This window comes from Rutidosis leptorrhynchoides, chromosome 11 (genome assembly GCF_046630445.1).
Source record: "Rutidosis leptorrhynchoides isolate AG116_Rl617_1_P2 chromosome 11, CSIRO_AGI_Rlap_v1, whole genome shotgun sequence".
NCBI classification, from domain to species: Eukaryota; Viridiplantae; Streptophyta; class Magnoliopsida; order Asterales; family Asteraceae; genus Rutidosis; species Rutidosis leptorrhynchoides.
Genome location: NC_092343.1, coordinates 54,483,636 through 54,498,864, shown reverse-complemented (window position 1 = coordinate 54,498,864; position 15,229 = coordinate 54,483,636). Strand labels below are relative to the sequence as shown.

The 15,229-nt window shown below is 34.9% G+C and overlaps 1 protein-coding gene across 1 annotated transcript; it reads left to right on the top strand.

Annotated features, from left to right (window-relative positions):
• The first annotated feature begins 3,166 nt into the window (after positions 1-3,166).
• On the top strand, positions 3,167-12,258 carry LOC139874196 (pre-mRNA-processing factor 39-1). Its single transcript, XM_071861659.1, has 14 exons — positions 3,167-3,326; positions 4,034-4,371; positions 4,467-4,576; positions 5,155-5,384; positions 6,259-6,426; positions 6,928-7,291; positions 7,789-7,932; positions 8,443-8,595; positions 9,791-9,907; positions 10,051-10,131; positions 10,231-10,380; positions 10,772-11,059; positions 11,226-11,348; positions 11,841-12,258. The coding sequence occupies exons 2-14, from the start codon at positions 4,062-4,064 to the stop codon at positions 11,964-11,966; spliced, it is 2,364 nt and encodes a 787-aa protein (XP_071717760.1). The 5' UTR covers positions 3,167-3,326; positions 4,034-4,061; the 3' UTR covers positions 11,967-12,258.
• The last annotated feature ends 2,971 nt before the right edge of the window (positions 12,259-15,229 follow it).

Here is a 15,229-nt window from a genome sequence, read left to right as displayed (position 1 = left end):
TTCTTGCCATACTTGGAGTCTTCATGCATTACTTACCAATTCATTTAAAAACATTTAATGCTCTAAATACAATGTAATCTATTTATCTTTCGCTGCAAAACTCAATAAAACGTCTCATATAGAGTCGTTATCGTTTATACAACTATGATTTGATATAATTAGTCACAAATACCCCATGCCCTATTTGAAGGTGTGACAGGTAATTTAACAATATTTTTTTGAACAACAATTTTATTAAAAACATTAGCAAGGAGCTATAAAAAACAATTACATTTCAAACATGATTTATAGTATTCATTCTAAACTATTATCAAACATATTATTCTTATTATTATTATTATTATTATTATTATTATTATTATTATTATTATTATTATTATTATTATTATTATTATTATTATTATTATTATTATTATTATTATTATTATTATTATTAATAATTATTAATCCTTATAATACTAAAAGCCTCGCCTAAATGAGTCGTTTTATTTTATTTCGTAGGTCGTTCTAGATTACGTTTATATACTCCCTTTCAACGCCGCTAAAAAAAAATTAGGGTTTGCTCAGATTATAAGTATGTTAAAATTTTAGATTGTTTTTTCAATAATTCATATCAGGTACATAGCAAAATTCGAAGACGAGTCATTGCTGGACCTTGAGACATATGATGATCCGGAGATGGAGAAAATAAAAAACATATACACACCATCAGGACTGATGCTACAAAACCCAAAAAGATATGAAGTATAACTAAACAACATATGATATTCATTTAATAAGTGTCCCATAACTTACCATTTAACAGTCGACTATTTGAATTAATTATGCTTTTGTATAATTTTTATCCACTAATTATACTCGATGATAGGTATTCTTTAGAAATAAGTTTAGGTTCGATGTTTCAAAATTTTTTGTTATTTTACATGGGTTTGACATAACCTTTAGGAAACCAAGGTCTTATGATGCGTGGGTTTAATACTTTATTTTATATTGTTATGCCTTTGTAGGAATCTTTGGATGTCAGACATATTCAACAACTTTATAATGCATGTAACTTCAAAAAACATGAATTTATGCACAACTTGCCAGACAACATGTTCAAATTTCAGACAACATGAATTCATGTAAAATCATGAACTTACATGAATTTAAAGCCTAATGATACTTGCCAGACAACATGTCCAATTACGTTGAATTACTACGTGTTCATGTTGTGAATTACCACATGCTCAATCTATTCATCTATGCACAAATCAATGAATTTATAAAGCCTAATGTAATATGCCAGATACTTTTGTTCTATTGATAATATTGCATTTTGAATACCTACAACAACAACAGCAACAACAACAAAGCTCAATCCCGCATATGTGGGGTATGGGGATGTGAGACGTAGACAATCCTTCATCTATTATTGAATTAATAAAAGTCATCTCTCACCCCGAGTGAAACACTCCAAGAGTAGAGAAAATTCTCCATCTGTATTCGGCGGATAAGGTGAATTGCTTTCAAAAGGACCTTCGGCCACACACGGGATACCTGTTTAAATAAAAAAAAAACGTGAATTGATGCAAACTATTTTATGAAATAGTCATAGCCATTACAATATATTGACTTATGCTAAATAGCTATAATGTGAATTTAAAGCCTAATGTTATTTGAATTACATTTTTGCCTTGTCGATAGTAATACACACTCGTATAGATTCTGCAAAGTCTAACCCTGAACATAAAACAACACCACTGTAGAATCGCCCATTCACATGTGAAGCAACTATCGGAAACATCGTCACTACACAACACCGGTACCAGCCACACCGAACAAGGAAGAAGCACATAGCAACAATACAACAAAGAAGACACCATTCTATGGAAATGAAGACAAGGAAAGCAAGAAAACAGAGAATAATAACAACGTCACCAACAATACTAACTATTTTGTTTATGTAACCACCATTATCTATGTACCTAAAATCATTCATTGTAGCCATTTTCGCCATGATAATAAGTAACACTATGTAATCTAACAAGTATCCTAACCACTTGTGTTTAAAACTAATATAATCTAAAAAATGCTACCGCAACACGCAGCCCATACCGAAACTTATTATTATTATTGTTCATGACTATGTGTAATCAGACACATTAAGTCATTTGGTGAATAATTATTATTGTAACAATCCCTCATTCCATTGTCTGATAATGGATTTGAATCACTTCATGAACCTTTTAGCGCAATAATGCTCTTAATCACAACCCAAGTGAATAACAAGCTTCAGGTGTTAATCTTTTCTCCAAATTACTAAGGAGGAAGCCTTTAATTGTACGAGTTATATGTTTTGTATTTCTTACGCGACTTTGATGAAAGAAAGCTATTGACATGAGATACTTCTATGCTTTCAACTACACCCACGATTTCGAATCCTTTTTTTATTGTCATATATTTTTATTAATTGTTGGTCCATAATTTCTTAATTTTATATTTTAATAATTTTAGCTTAATAATTTGTTATTGTTATTATTCTCGTCAAGTAACTCTCCATGAGGCACATATTGTATAACGTGACAACTAGTAATAAAGAGAGCTAAACAACCATTGATTGCGAGAGCGAGTGTTGGTTCTTTCGTGTCGGATGAAATGGGGTTCTCTAAGTAGGTATAGGTTTTGTGTAAGAAGACTAAACAACGGGGAGATTTAGGTTCTAAGCGAGATGCATTGGTTAAATTTAAAATGGTGGAAGGTATATTGATTAATCTGAAAGACAAAGGTAAAAAAAAATGTTCAAGGCGTGGAATAGACGCGGTTTTACTCCCTCATGAAGGATATGAATGACGATGATGAGATGCCATTAACTAGAAGATTTCTCTTTCAAGTTGTTCTTCTTGTGTGGTCTCACATCATAGTTCACGGTGCTTATTGGTTCTCGACTCTTTTAGTAGCATTTTACTTTAGGCTTTCGTCGACTATGATTGATCGATTCATTCATTAAAGTAGATTTGTTTTTTCGTAAAGAAAAAAATTAGTGTAGCAACAGGGCGTTTTCGTAAAGGAAAAAAATACGGTAGGTAGGAAAGAGGGCATTTACGTAATTTACTGTAATTCATTCACACCGTCAACCAAAAGGAATACGAGTACTATATTTGTTAGGGCAAATTAGTGACACACACGAACCCGACCGCCGCTCGTCGTCACTTTCATCTCTCTATCCGGTTACCAACCTCAGTACATCCACCCTCCGTCACCGTCGTACCATTATACTACCGTACAATATCTACCGACGTTTCACTTTACTACTCTTCCGGATTCTGCTCGTATCACTCCACCGAGTAATTTTCGAATTAGTTGTTTTATATCGAAAATTAGGGTTTCTAATCGTCGTCAAACTCGGTATTTTGTCTGTTACAGTTACTCCGTAATTTATAACTGAATTATATTATATTTGTACAGTAGGTGACTGACACATGAAACATAACCCTAGCTGTTAGTTTATGTCATCAATTTGTATGTAGGCTGTATGTATTGTGAAATTATGTGTTCAATTGAATAGGAAAGCTTCAGTTTGATTTGTTGGATGATATGTGATGGAATATATATGCGTGTTTACATATATATGATATGATGTTATCTAATCAATTAAGGAGTATAAGATTTATAGCCATAGTATGCTTCATTTATTTTGTGGTTATTGATTTTGCCTGATTATGCCTGATTAATACATTACTGTTAGTGAACAGATTATGCCTGATTAAGACATCACTGCTAGAGAATAGATTATGCCTGATTAATACATCACTGCTAGAGATAATAATGCAGCTAATACTTAAATTAATAAATGTATACATATACTTTTAATATGATCTGTCAACAAGTTATCGGAATTTTCATCCTTAGGCTTTCTTTCATTCATTCTGCAGGCTTACAATATTACACTGGCCGTTACAACATATGATTCTATTTGACTAATATGGCTAAAGTGTGGTTGTCACTTATATCTAGTTCTCTGGTTGTTTAATTATAATTATATTGTGTACAGGTACATAATAAATTAGTCTCCTTTGACTATGGAACATAGTGAAGCAGTTGTTGCTCAAACATCAGATGTTTCGTCTGGTGATGTTGCTACTTCTACCGCTACGAGTGCCATGCAAGTAGATCATGGACACAGCTCAGGTGCTGCTGGGGAATCAGAGGTTACAGATGTAACTTTGACCAGTCAAAATCTCAATGTGAATCCTTCAAGTCTTTCAAATGCATCTGTTAATGGTAATGAAGTCAGTGATGGGAAACCAGCTACCGTTGTAAGTGAGAATGGTGTTAGCTCTTATGATGCCCATAACTCTGCAACTGCAAACCAGCCCGAAGATGGTTCCGGTATATTTTGTCACTTTTAATATTTCACACATTAATTTATACTGATTTGTGAGAATTGAAAGTGCTTCATCTTCTGACTTATCTTTTTATGGCAGTTGTTACTGCATCTCCTGAAGAAGAGCGATTATGGAGCATAGTAAATGCCAATTCCTTGGATTTTAATGCCTGGACTTCCCTAATAGATGAGACCGAGAAAACAGCAGAGGTAAGCAAAATATATTTCTCGTATATCTGATGAGTCTGAATCATTTAGTTATTATGAATGCTAGCACTCTACTACTCGTACACACTAAACTGATTGTAGTGGACCTTGTGGACCAACAATTTATTAGGGCTGTGAAGTTCAGTGGAAGACATTTGTAGATGAAAGACTAGAATTTTGGATTTAAATGTTCTTTTGCCTTACAAATTATATAATATTACTGTATGTAATCTACATATAAAAATTCTTTGCATTACTTGGTTGACCTAGTGACCTATACTTCTCCTGACGATCTCAGCCTGGTAGGAGTTTGCACTGGAGATATAGTGTTCCCTTCGCTTGCCTTGTATATTTGTGCTACCCAACTTTCCTAAAGTGAAAAAAGATTGGTGTTTAGAAATACATTCAATCCTTAGTTTTAAATGCCCTTCTCATGTTTCTTCATCCCAAGCAGATTTTATGCTTTTAAGTATACAATAGTAGAAAACAAAGCTCCATTCTTTATTGTGCACTAAGATAGCATTGATCAGTGTGGTTGACCTTTCTCTGTTTAATAATCCCTATATAATGTTGTTTAACAGGCGAATATCTTGAAGATTCGGAAAGTTTATGATACCTTCTTATCAGAATTTCCCTTGTGTTACGGTTATTGGAAGAAATATGCTGATCATGAAGCACGCCTGGGACATATGGACAAAGTTGTTGAGGTGTATGAACGGGCAGTACATGGAGTAACGTATTCTGTAGATATGTGGTTGCACTATTGTGTTTTTGCCATAAGCACTTATGAAGATCCTGACACAGTACGCAGGTATTATACACTTACTGATCTGCTATCATTGTGGTTATCAATGGTGTATTTTTGTTACCCTGTATTGTCTTTCTGAGTGCTACTATGTGGTTGGAGCAATACGATTAACAATTTGTCATCATTTCAAATTGCCTACTCTGTATAACAGACAATGGTGCTAGGAAAACAGTTGGAAAAAAGATGCCCAGTAAATGGTGTTTGCAAATTATTAATGCTCTCAAATAACCAGAAGTAGTTTATTGAATTTTGCCAGTGTTGGTTATATTTTGAACTGCATATGACATTTTAAGGGTTTCAAAAAACATGTATTTACTTGATTGTAAAAAGGTTGAGCTTTCAAATACAAAACACAAATTCTATTTTTAATGCCCTGTCTTAAAAATTCACCGTTCATTGGGAAAAGAAACGTTCACGTGATGCCATCATCATATTTTATATTTATTCATAGTTGCTTTTGTTAATCTCAGATTGCAATTCTATTTGCATTATAAAGACTGCAAATATAAATCATAAAATGCAAGTGTTACCAAATACGTAATTTTACATGATGCACTAAATCTCTGAGGGGATTATTATACTTGGTGTCTGATATATTAGGGGGTTGGTTAAACATGTACTGGCCTCAATACAACATTTATATACACTTCGTAGAGACAATATAGGGTAACAAAAATACACCATTTAGGGGGTTGGTTAAACGTGTACTTCTCACTGTTAAGAAGTAAGTGTTTAGTTTGTGAGTTAGTGACAGGTCATATGCTATGTAATGTATCACTGCGTTTACTTTGATGTTGTATTATCATATTCTATCTGCATAGCTGTTATCATGTTTCTTGATATATGAATTATATATCAGTTACTTTGTTTTTTTCAGGCTATTTGAAAGGGGATTAGCTTATGTTGGTACTGATTACCTGTCTTTCACTTTATGGGATAAATATATCGAATATGAATATCAGCAGCAGCATTGGTCCAATCTTGCCACGATATACACTCGAATATTGGAACATCCTAATCAGCAGTTGGACCGCTATTTTACCAGGTGAGATGCTTTCTCAGCGGAACTTTTTCTATGCGATGTTGCATTATATCCACTATGATGCTTAGGGTTTCTCGTAGTTGTATCATTCATTAACTTTGTTGTTTGTACGAAAGAGTTGTCTTTATTGATTCAATCCCAAAGTCCCCACAATCCATATACTAGTTTCAGTTTTAGTTGCGTAGATTTCACAAGTCACTCGATGTTTTTCAGTGTTTATTATACAATAAGTTTTCAATTGTAGTGTCTATTCTATAATTATGTTAGTCGATTTGGTGACTAGCCCGTCCCGTTTCGCCCAAAAACGTCTAATTAGTCAGTCGACACTAAAAAGTCATGTCAAAGTTGGGAAAAATTGGTCAACGTCCGTTTCGACCCCGTCTCGTCACCCTCTCACACCTTTTTCAATCTTGAATGTCACAAGTTATTCAGTGTTTATTCTACAATAAGTTTTCAATTTTAGTATTACTTTTTTTAATGCTTTTCTATCTACAATTTTTGCAGCTTCAGGGAATTGGTAGCTAGTCGTCCTTTATCTGAATTAAGAACTCCCGAGGAACTTGCAGCAGCTGCAAGTGCCAAAAATGAATTGAATAACGAAGCAACTGAAGGTGAAACTAATCCAAATGCAGTGGAAGAATCTTCTAAACCTGCAAGTGCAGCTTTAACAGAAGCCGAGGAATTGGAGAGTTATATAGCCGTCAGAGAAGAACTGTACAAAAAAGCTAAAGAGTTTGATTCTAAGATCATTGATTTTGAAACTGCTATCAGAAGGCCCTACTTTCATGTTCGACCACTTAATAATGCAGAGCTTGAAAACTGGCATAACTATCTTGATTTTGTTGAAGGAGCTGGTGACTTCAATAAGGTACATCATACATGAGTGTTCAACTTACATGTTTGGATTTTTCTCTTTGGGTTGTGCGTTTAGTTGTCCCTGTTATACATTGACTTACAGTTAAGTATATGATTTATCGGCTAAACTCGTTGGATGAAGCATCTTTTAAAACGGGATATTGAACTTGGACTAAGGCATGGGTCTCCCATTTGGTTGCTATAAGGCTAAGTACTTTAAATTTTTTTGTGAATCGAGATTCTGGGTTCATTATAAGCTATAATAAACTATCTGTTAAAAGTTGCAATGTTATGTATGCAGGTTTGTTCTTACTTAATCATCTGTCTGTGAGGCAAGGGGGGTTCCCTCTTTTAATTTTTTAGGGCCCTCCCTGTTCTGTTCCGCTATCGGAGTATATCTTTTGTGTTTCTTCTAAGACCTTTCTATTTGCATATTATTTGATTTATTTATTTATTTACAAGAGTAGTTATGATTTTGGAGACATGATGTTTTTTTTTTTTGTGAAGCAGGTTGTCAAGCTGTATGAAAGATGTCTAATTGCTTGTGCAAACTACCCTGAGTACTGGGTACGATACATTTTGTGTATGGAAGCTAGTGGGAGTAAAGATCTTGCTGAAAATGCACTTGCTCGTGCCACCCAGGTCTTTGTAAAGGTACAACTATTTCATCTCAACAAGCTATTAGTTAGTAACTTGGTAAATTGCTATGTTCTTATGCTAAGTCATTGTTGATAATCAATCTTTCAGTCGTTATCATGTGATTTACCCTTTTATTGAAAAGTGGAGTTGGTTATTTATTACCGTCTACATTTAGTTGTTGTTGGGTACATATTCTATTCTGTGTGGCTGATAGACGAGTATTTTACATCTTGAAATGGCTGTATCTATCAGATTTGGCAAAATAGGCTGGGTAAAAGATTTAACTTTTTTGGGTCAAAATATATGACTTTTGTATGGGTTAGGCTCACCAGTCTAAAACCTAGCTTTTTGTGAAGATACAGTTTTAAAACCTTCTATAAAGAAGTTCACTATACATATCAAGAATGATCTTTTATAGTTTGTTTTTATGCATTTTTTCGGCATTGTTTATATTATTCTTTGTTCAATATCAGTTGGTACTGTTTCTTGTTTGCCAAATACCTGATTGGTTAATAATGTTTACAGAGGCAACCTGAAATTCACCTATTTGCTGCCCGATTTAAAGAGCATGGCGGAGATATTGCTGGTGCTCGTGCATCTTATCAGCTTGTGCATACTGAAATTTCTCCTGGCCTTCTTGAAGCAATTATCAAGCATGCTAACATGGAACATCGCCTGGTAAGCCAGTTTGTACCTAATCATGCCTTATACTGCCTAATTGAGGCGACATAATGGGCGGTTCAGGCTGGTTGATTCATGGTTGACATTGGGTTTGGGCGAAATCCGGTTAGGCTGCGTTGGGCTGACCTGCAAATGTTTTTTTGTCCTAGTTTCATGAATATTTTCTTTATTAAATACGCTCATAAACTACAGTATTAGATTGACATATACAAGTAATTTTCGTGAATATATCCTTCAAGAAGATTTAAACATCTGAATGACTTTCTGGTAGTTTCAGCTAGTTTAATCTGCTCTTGAAAGTATTTTAACATTAGCCGCTTGACCCGTTACTGATAGCTCGTTTATAAATGAATTTGCTAAATTACCACTTCTAGTATGTAAATTTCGTCTCTTGTTGCATGTCTTATTTCTTTTATTTGGATATATATATATATATATATATATATATATATATATATATATATATATATATATATATATATATATAGGGGTAGGATCAAGAGGGAAGTAACCAATCGGGGGGAAGCGGGGGGAAGCAAAAACTTTTTTTTTTCTTTTTCGTTTTTTGAAAAAACTTTGTTCAAGAACATTATAGATGGGATGAAAATATGAACATTTAGTAGAGACACTTTGTGATAAATGTTTTTATTTTGGCGGGAAAACGCTCGAAGAAGTAATATATAACAATTATCGTGTTTTTCGAGTGTATGTTGAGGTTTTAGCTATTGGGGTTTAGATATTAGGGTTTATAGGGTTTAGATATTAGGGTTTAGAAATTTAGGGTTTAGGGTTTAGATTTAGGGTTTAGATTTAGGATTTAGATTGAGTTTTTAACACGAACGGTCCATAAACCCAAAACACCAAACCCTAAACCCTAAACCCTAAACTCTAAATCGGGCTAAATTTTACTTCACAAAACATGGAAAAAAACGTTCATATTCTTCACGAACAATATTATCTTGAATGTTATTTTTGTCGATCGTTTTCCCGCCTAAATAATAACATTCATCACGAAGTGTCTCTTCTAAATGTTCATATTTTCGTGTGATCTTGATGCCGGAAAAAAAAAATTCCAAAAAAAACGAATTTTTTTTTTTTTGCTTCCCCCCGTTTCCCCCCGATTGGTTACTTCCCCATTGATCCTGCCCCTATATATATATATATATATATATTTTTTTTTTTTTCTAATTAGGGAAATCTGGAAGAAGCTTGTTCTTTGTATGAGCAGACGATTGCAATTGAGAAAGGAAAAGAACAATCACAGACCTTGCCGCTTTTATTTGCACAGTATTCTCGGTTTTTGTACTTGGTATGTCTGCGTGAATTCCCAAGCCTTTATTCTTATCTGAAGATGGTTGGGTTGCGTAACATGCACCATAGGTTTGGGTTGTTACAAGTAATGTGCTTTGGTTTTGTTTTGTCTTCATTCTCTAATCATAACTTTGTTGTCAGGTTTTGGGAAAGGTTGAAAAAGCAAGAGAGGTTCTAGATCAAGCTCTTGAGAGTAATCAACTCTCCAAACCACTTTTAGAGGTTATAAATACTGCCCATTTTTTGTATGAATATGTTTTTGATATATTCTTTATTTCTTATTTCTTATAACCACTTGTATCTCTGTGTTATGTGATGCAGGCTTTGATTCATATGGAATCAATTCAATCACGGCCAAAACGAATTGATCGTGTGGACTCACTAGTTGAGAAGTTCATAGCTCCTGGCCCCGATGATACAAATCCTGCAAGTTACGCTGAGAGAGAGGAGTTATCTAGCATTTTTTTGGAGGTAGAGTTACATTGTGCTTTTTGTGTATGCTCTAGTGTCACATTTGACCTAGTTTATCTAAATGGGTCGATTTGGTTGTTTCATACATAGAACTCAGATATATTATTAGCTAAAGGGAAACGGGTCTAACTGTTAGACAAGGTGGAAGTCTCATTAAGTCTACTTTTAATGAATAAAATCTCAAAATTCATATAAAGCTCTAGAGTTGGATTATGTTGGTTATAACTTATAAGTGGTATTCATAGTTAACACATTATTATTTGTTAAAATATGGGAAAAAAGTGGTTGATAGTTAGGCCAACGTGACGGGATCGGTGCATACTAAAATGAAATTTATCAATCCAAACTTTGTAGAATGTAATATGTTGACCTTTGACACTTTATTCTGCAGTTTTTAGATCTATTTGGGAACGCGCAAATTATAAAGAAGGCGGACAACAGACACGCGAAGCTGTTTATACATCATAAGAGTGTATCAGAGTCCAAAAAACGCCACATGGATGGTTACTTAGTTTCTGACAGAGCGAAGGTTGCTAAAACTGGTGCCGTTTCACCTGCTCCATTAGCTTACCAGGGCACACAGAACCAGTGGCCTGCAGGTTATGGTGTCCAGCCTCAGACTTGGCCACAAGCTACACAGGCTCAAGGACAACAATGGCCTGCAGCATATACTCAACCGGTAATACTATTTTCATGAACTATAGGCTTTTGTTTATGTTTATTATTTCATGAACTGCGTGCTATAGAAAGATCATTATGTTGAATCATGTGAACTGTATTTTGATGCTTCTTTGTATTGAGTGGTTGTATTTTTGAGTTGTACTTATCTTCTGTTTTATTTGTAGGCTGCTTATGGCACATATAACGCTTATGGAAGCGGCTATGCCCAACCACAAGCCCCAGTGGCATCTGTTCCACAAGCTGCCACCGCTGCTTATGCTGCATACCCGACTTCATATCCAGTTCAGGTATCACAAATAGAACATTACATATGGTTTTTGTGCACATAAAACATAGTACAAGAACTATGCCTTCCTAAAATTACTAAACAAACTTTTGTATCCTTGTGTGTTTCGTGTATGTCTCTTGAGCTGGCAAAGGGGGCAGGTTGGGTATTGTGTTAAAAACTTAAAATGGATAATTTACAAAATTTTGCTCTCTCTGCACAATTGCGCTCATATATGGTTACTATCTACTGTAATGAGTAAACTTGATGTAGAATGTTATATATGTTAGTGTTACTATGTACAACTTTTGAAATGTTCCCTCTGTCACTGCACTTGTTATTGACAAAATGTATTACTCTGTATAAGTCAATTATAATTAGAGATATAGATTATATATAAATGGGTCCGAATTGCCACGTTTAGTATATCTGGTCGTAGCTCACTCATAAATAATGTTTGTGTTGAATCTTTAAAATGTGTATAATCTCACTGTTGCCTTTTTTATAATGTCAGCAGGCTGCCCCACCACCGCAAGTTTACACACAGCCTGGCGCTGCAGCATCAGTGGTGCCGCCACCAGTTCAACAACCTACTGCCGCTGTTGCTTCTCAGCCTTATTATGGCGCCACCTATTATTAAGCCATCATCAATAATTTGCTATATAATGAATGACATTTGGTCACTTCTTTTCGTTTATGTCTGTAAAATAGAGATCCACATATTTCATTATCAGTAACAGACATGGGAAAAAAGATTAATCGGCCACTAGGCGTCTCTTAATTTGAGTATTACAAGTGGTTTTAGGCACGTCCATTTATTTGCTATTACTTGTTTTAGGGTGATTAGGGGTCGTAGATTACTTGGCGGATGATAACATTTGTTATAACGGAAGCATGTTTTTAATTAAGAGTATGTAATGTCGATTTATTGATGTTTGTACCTGAATTTGCATGTTTTTATTCAGTTGCATCTTTTAATATCTGTCATTGTTTGCCCATCACTATAAATTTGTCACGCAATTGTTATAAGAAACAGTAATAGTTATATCTGCCCGGCCACAAGGTTGGACCAAGAGTGAAGAACCAACAAACTGGATGCCTACTTTGTAACGCCTGTCGAATGAGAGGCCTGAAATAACTTCTTGAATTCAAGAATTTCAACAGCATAGTACGGAAACAATGGGGAAGGAAATGAAGAAATAAATGCACGCAGTATACGAACAATGTTTAAAACGTTTAAGTTTCTCCGAACACTAATGTCAAAATAACATACCACTCATCGAACAAGAGATGCTCATGATTGAGATTAGTTTGCTCGCAAAGCGTGTTGGGAACTCGCGCCCGAAATTGAATAATAAAGTTCATTTTTCGGTAAATGACTACGTTCAATTTGTCTTCAGTCTTTTTGAGAAATATTGACGTAACGTTGCATAGATACTCTGATCTCTATTTATTCACTTGAAAATTTTGGAGGGAAAGTATCTGTCGTCATCCTTTTGTATCGAACCAATAGGGTCACCATTTTAATTTTTGGAACACGTATTTCCGTAAGTCAACCTCCAATTTTTTTTTTTTTTTTTTGTGCCACGTTGGAGTACTAAGTCTGATCCAAGTTAGAGTGTTGACCGTGTCACCTCTAGGAGCCACCCATGTGACGAACCAGGTGGACCCATCCCGACTGTGGCATACTTTTTCTTGTTTAGCCATGCATTTACTCAGGTTAAACATCATATCCCATGTCTTCAACAATTTGTCAATACTTTGATGGAAGTATCTCGCCTCATTGGTTGCTTGCAACACGTCAAATTTGACTAGTTTGAATATGGTTAAAGACACTTTTGGAGTTGCATTAACCATACTTAATCATACAAGTAATGCTTAAGGGTTAAGAGAAAAGCATCTCTTTATTTGGGACTTAATGACCATCCTAAACATGTCTAGATATATTTTAGATATAAAAGGATGATTTGCAATTAGGTTCAATAGGATATTTTGCAACACTTATGAAACAACCCAACCCGTAATCAACCGGGTTAAATTTTTTTTTTGAAAAATTAAACAACCATTTACGCCCAAAATAATTGGTTACATAACGTAAACCATTTCACACAACCTTCTTGAACGTACAACATGTTTAAAGTTTACATCACGAGCACGAAGACCCTTAATCAAAAGTAATACAAGTTCGACCCATAATTGATAGTTTTAAACCAAACGACACTCGAGCATGGTTTGGGGCTAAACTACCCAAATCGCTAGGTCGACTTCAAAAAAACTTCCACAAGCATCAATATTGGAATATCTAATTCCCGGCAACCTCTTTCCCCTTATCCACGTTCGTACCTAAAAAAAAATAAACAACGAGAGGGGTAAGCTAAAGCTTAGTGAATGCAATAATTATACATATACATATATAACTTACTTACATGCAAACACTTACACCAAATCCGCATACATACTAGCTATATAATTAGCATACCATTACAATGTATAACGCTAAAAACTACGATAACAAAGCTAGTATAACAATAGCATATAACACAACAATACAACATGCTACAACACGAATATAACATTGATGTTCACAACATCCATAGTACTCAAAACCCAAGGCTAGCCTTACGAATGGTATCGTCAACGTCGAACTTAAACCCCATCCGTCTATATTAATGTGGTATCGTCAACATCGAACTTTAAACCCACATATGAGGTATCGTCAACAACGAACTTTAAACCCTCATCGAACGTCACTACAATAGTCGTATGGCATCGTCAACATCGAACTTAAATTCCATACATGAGGTATCGTCAACATCGAACTTTAAGCCCTCATCAACACCACAATATACTCTAGGGTATGGTATCGTCAACATCGAACTTTAACCCATACCCCACAAGTAAATAAATCATATACATACATATATAATTATTCCACTCACCTTAACACGTCGGTGGTGATTTAACACTTCTGTATGCTTCGAGCAAGGTACCTAATACATTAAGTACACATTCAATACACAACTAGTGGAATCAACCACAATACTCACACTTGAACATTTAATGACCTAATTTGCATTAAATGGGTCAACTACACCAAAACCGCCCATTAATGGCTAAGACTTGTCATAAATCACTAAGAACAGGTGATGTAAGTCTACTAACACCAACTAACCCGAACAATGGGCATTCCATACCCATTTCACCCAATTAGGTCAACTATTACACATTTGACTCATTTTGACACTTACACTTGCAATTTTAGTCAACATCACCCATTAACAATTCTTTCATCATTTACAAGTGTATTAGTGACTAACAACACCATCTAACACTTACAAATCTCGATTTACATAACCAAACCCTAGATTATAGTTATTAGGGTTTCCTTACATCAATATAACCCAAATTCACCCATTTAACTCCCAAATGGGTCTCACAAGACTCAAATGGCCAAAACCCAAGCCATAAATTAACTAAAACTCAAAACATGGAGTTAAGACTTACCAATACTATCAAGTCGTAGCTAAGAACGAGGAGAACAAATTTCTTATTTGCTCCAAAGATCGAATCACAAGTCTTCACCTTCGAATCTCACTTTTAATCCAAATGGGTTTTATGTTTTGGAAGAGAAAATGGAAAGAAAAGGAAAAAGGAAATGAAATAAATGAGATAAGTGGTTGAGGTTTAATGATCCAATCAGATCCATATGCTAAAAGATAAAAATACCCTTGGACCACCCCTTTTTAAATGGGAAAAACGGATCAGATCTGCAGCTTTGTCGCGTCGCGACCTCAATTGTCGCGGAGTAGCAATACACTGGATTTTTGAGATGTGTTAATTCACTCCTGACTTTGATTTGCTTTGTTTGTCGCGGCGCGCCCAAGATCTCCGCGGCGTGGCAAT

What these genes read in the sequence shown, in the direction of transcription:
- LOC139874196 (XM_071861659.1), top strand. Translation starts at nt 4,062, where the DNA reads ATGGAACATAGTGAAGCAGTTGTTGCTCAAACATCAGATGTTTCGTCT. An exon ending in TTGGACCGCTATTTTACCAG is followed by an intron (nt 6,427 to 6,927) that starts GTGAGATGCTTT and finishes CAATTTTTGCAG; the next exon opens with CTTCAGGGAATTGGTAGCTA. An exon ending in ATTCTCGGTTTTTGTACTTG is followed by an intron (nt 9,908 to 10,050) that starts GTATGTCTGCGT and finishes CTTTGTTGTCAG; the next exon opens with GTTTTGGGAAAGGTTGAAAA.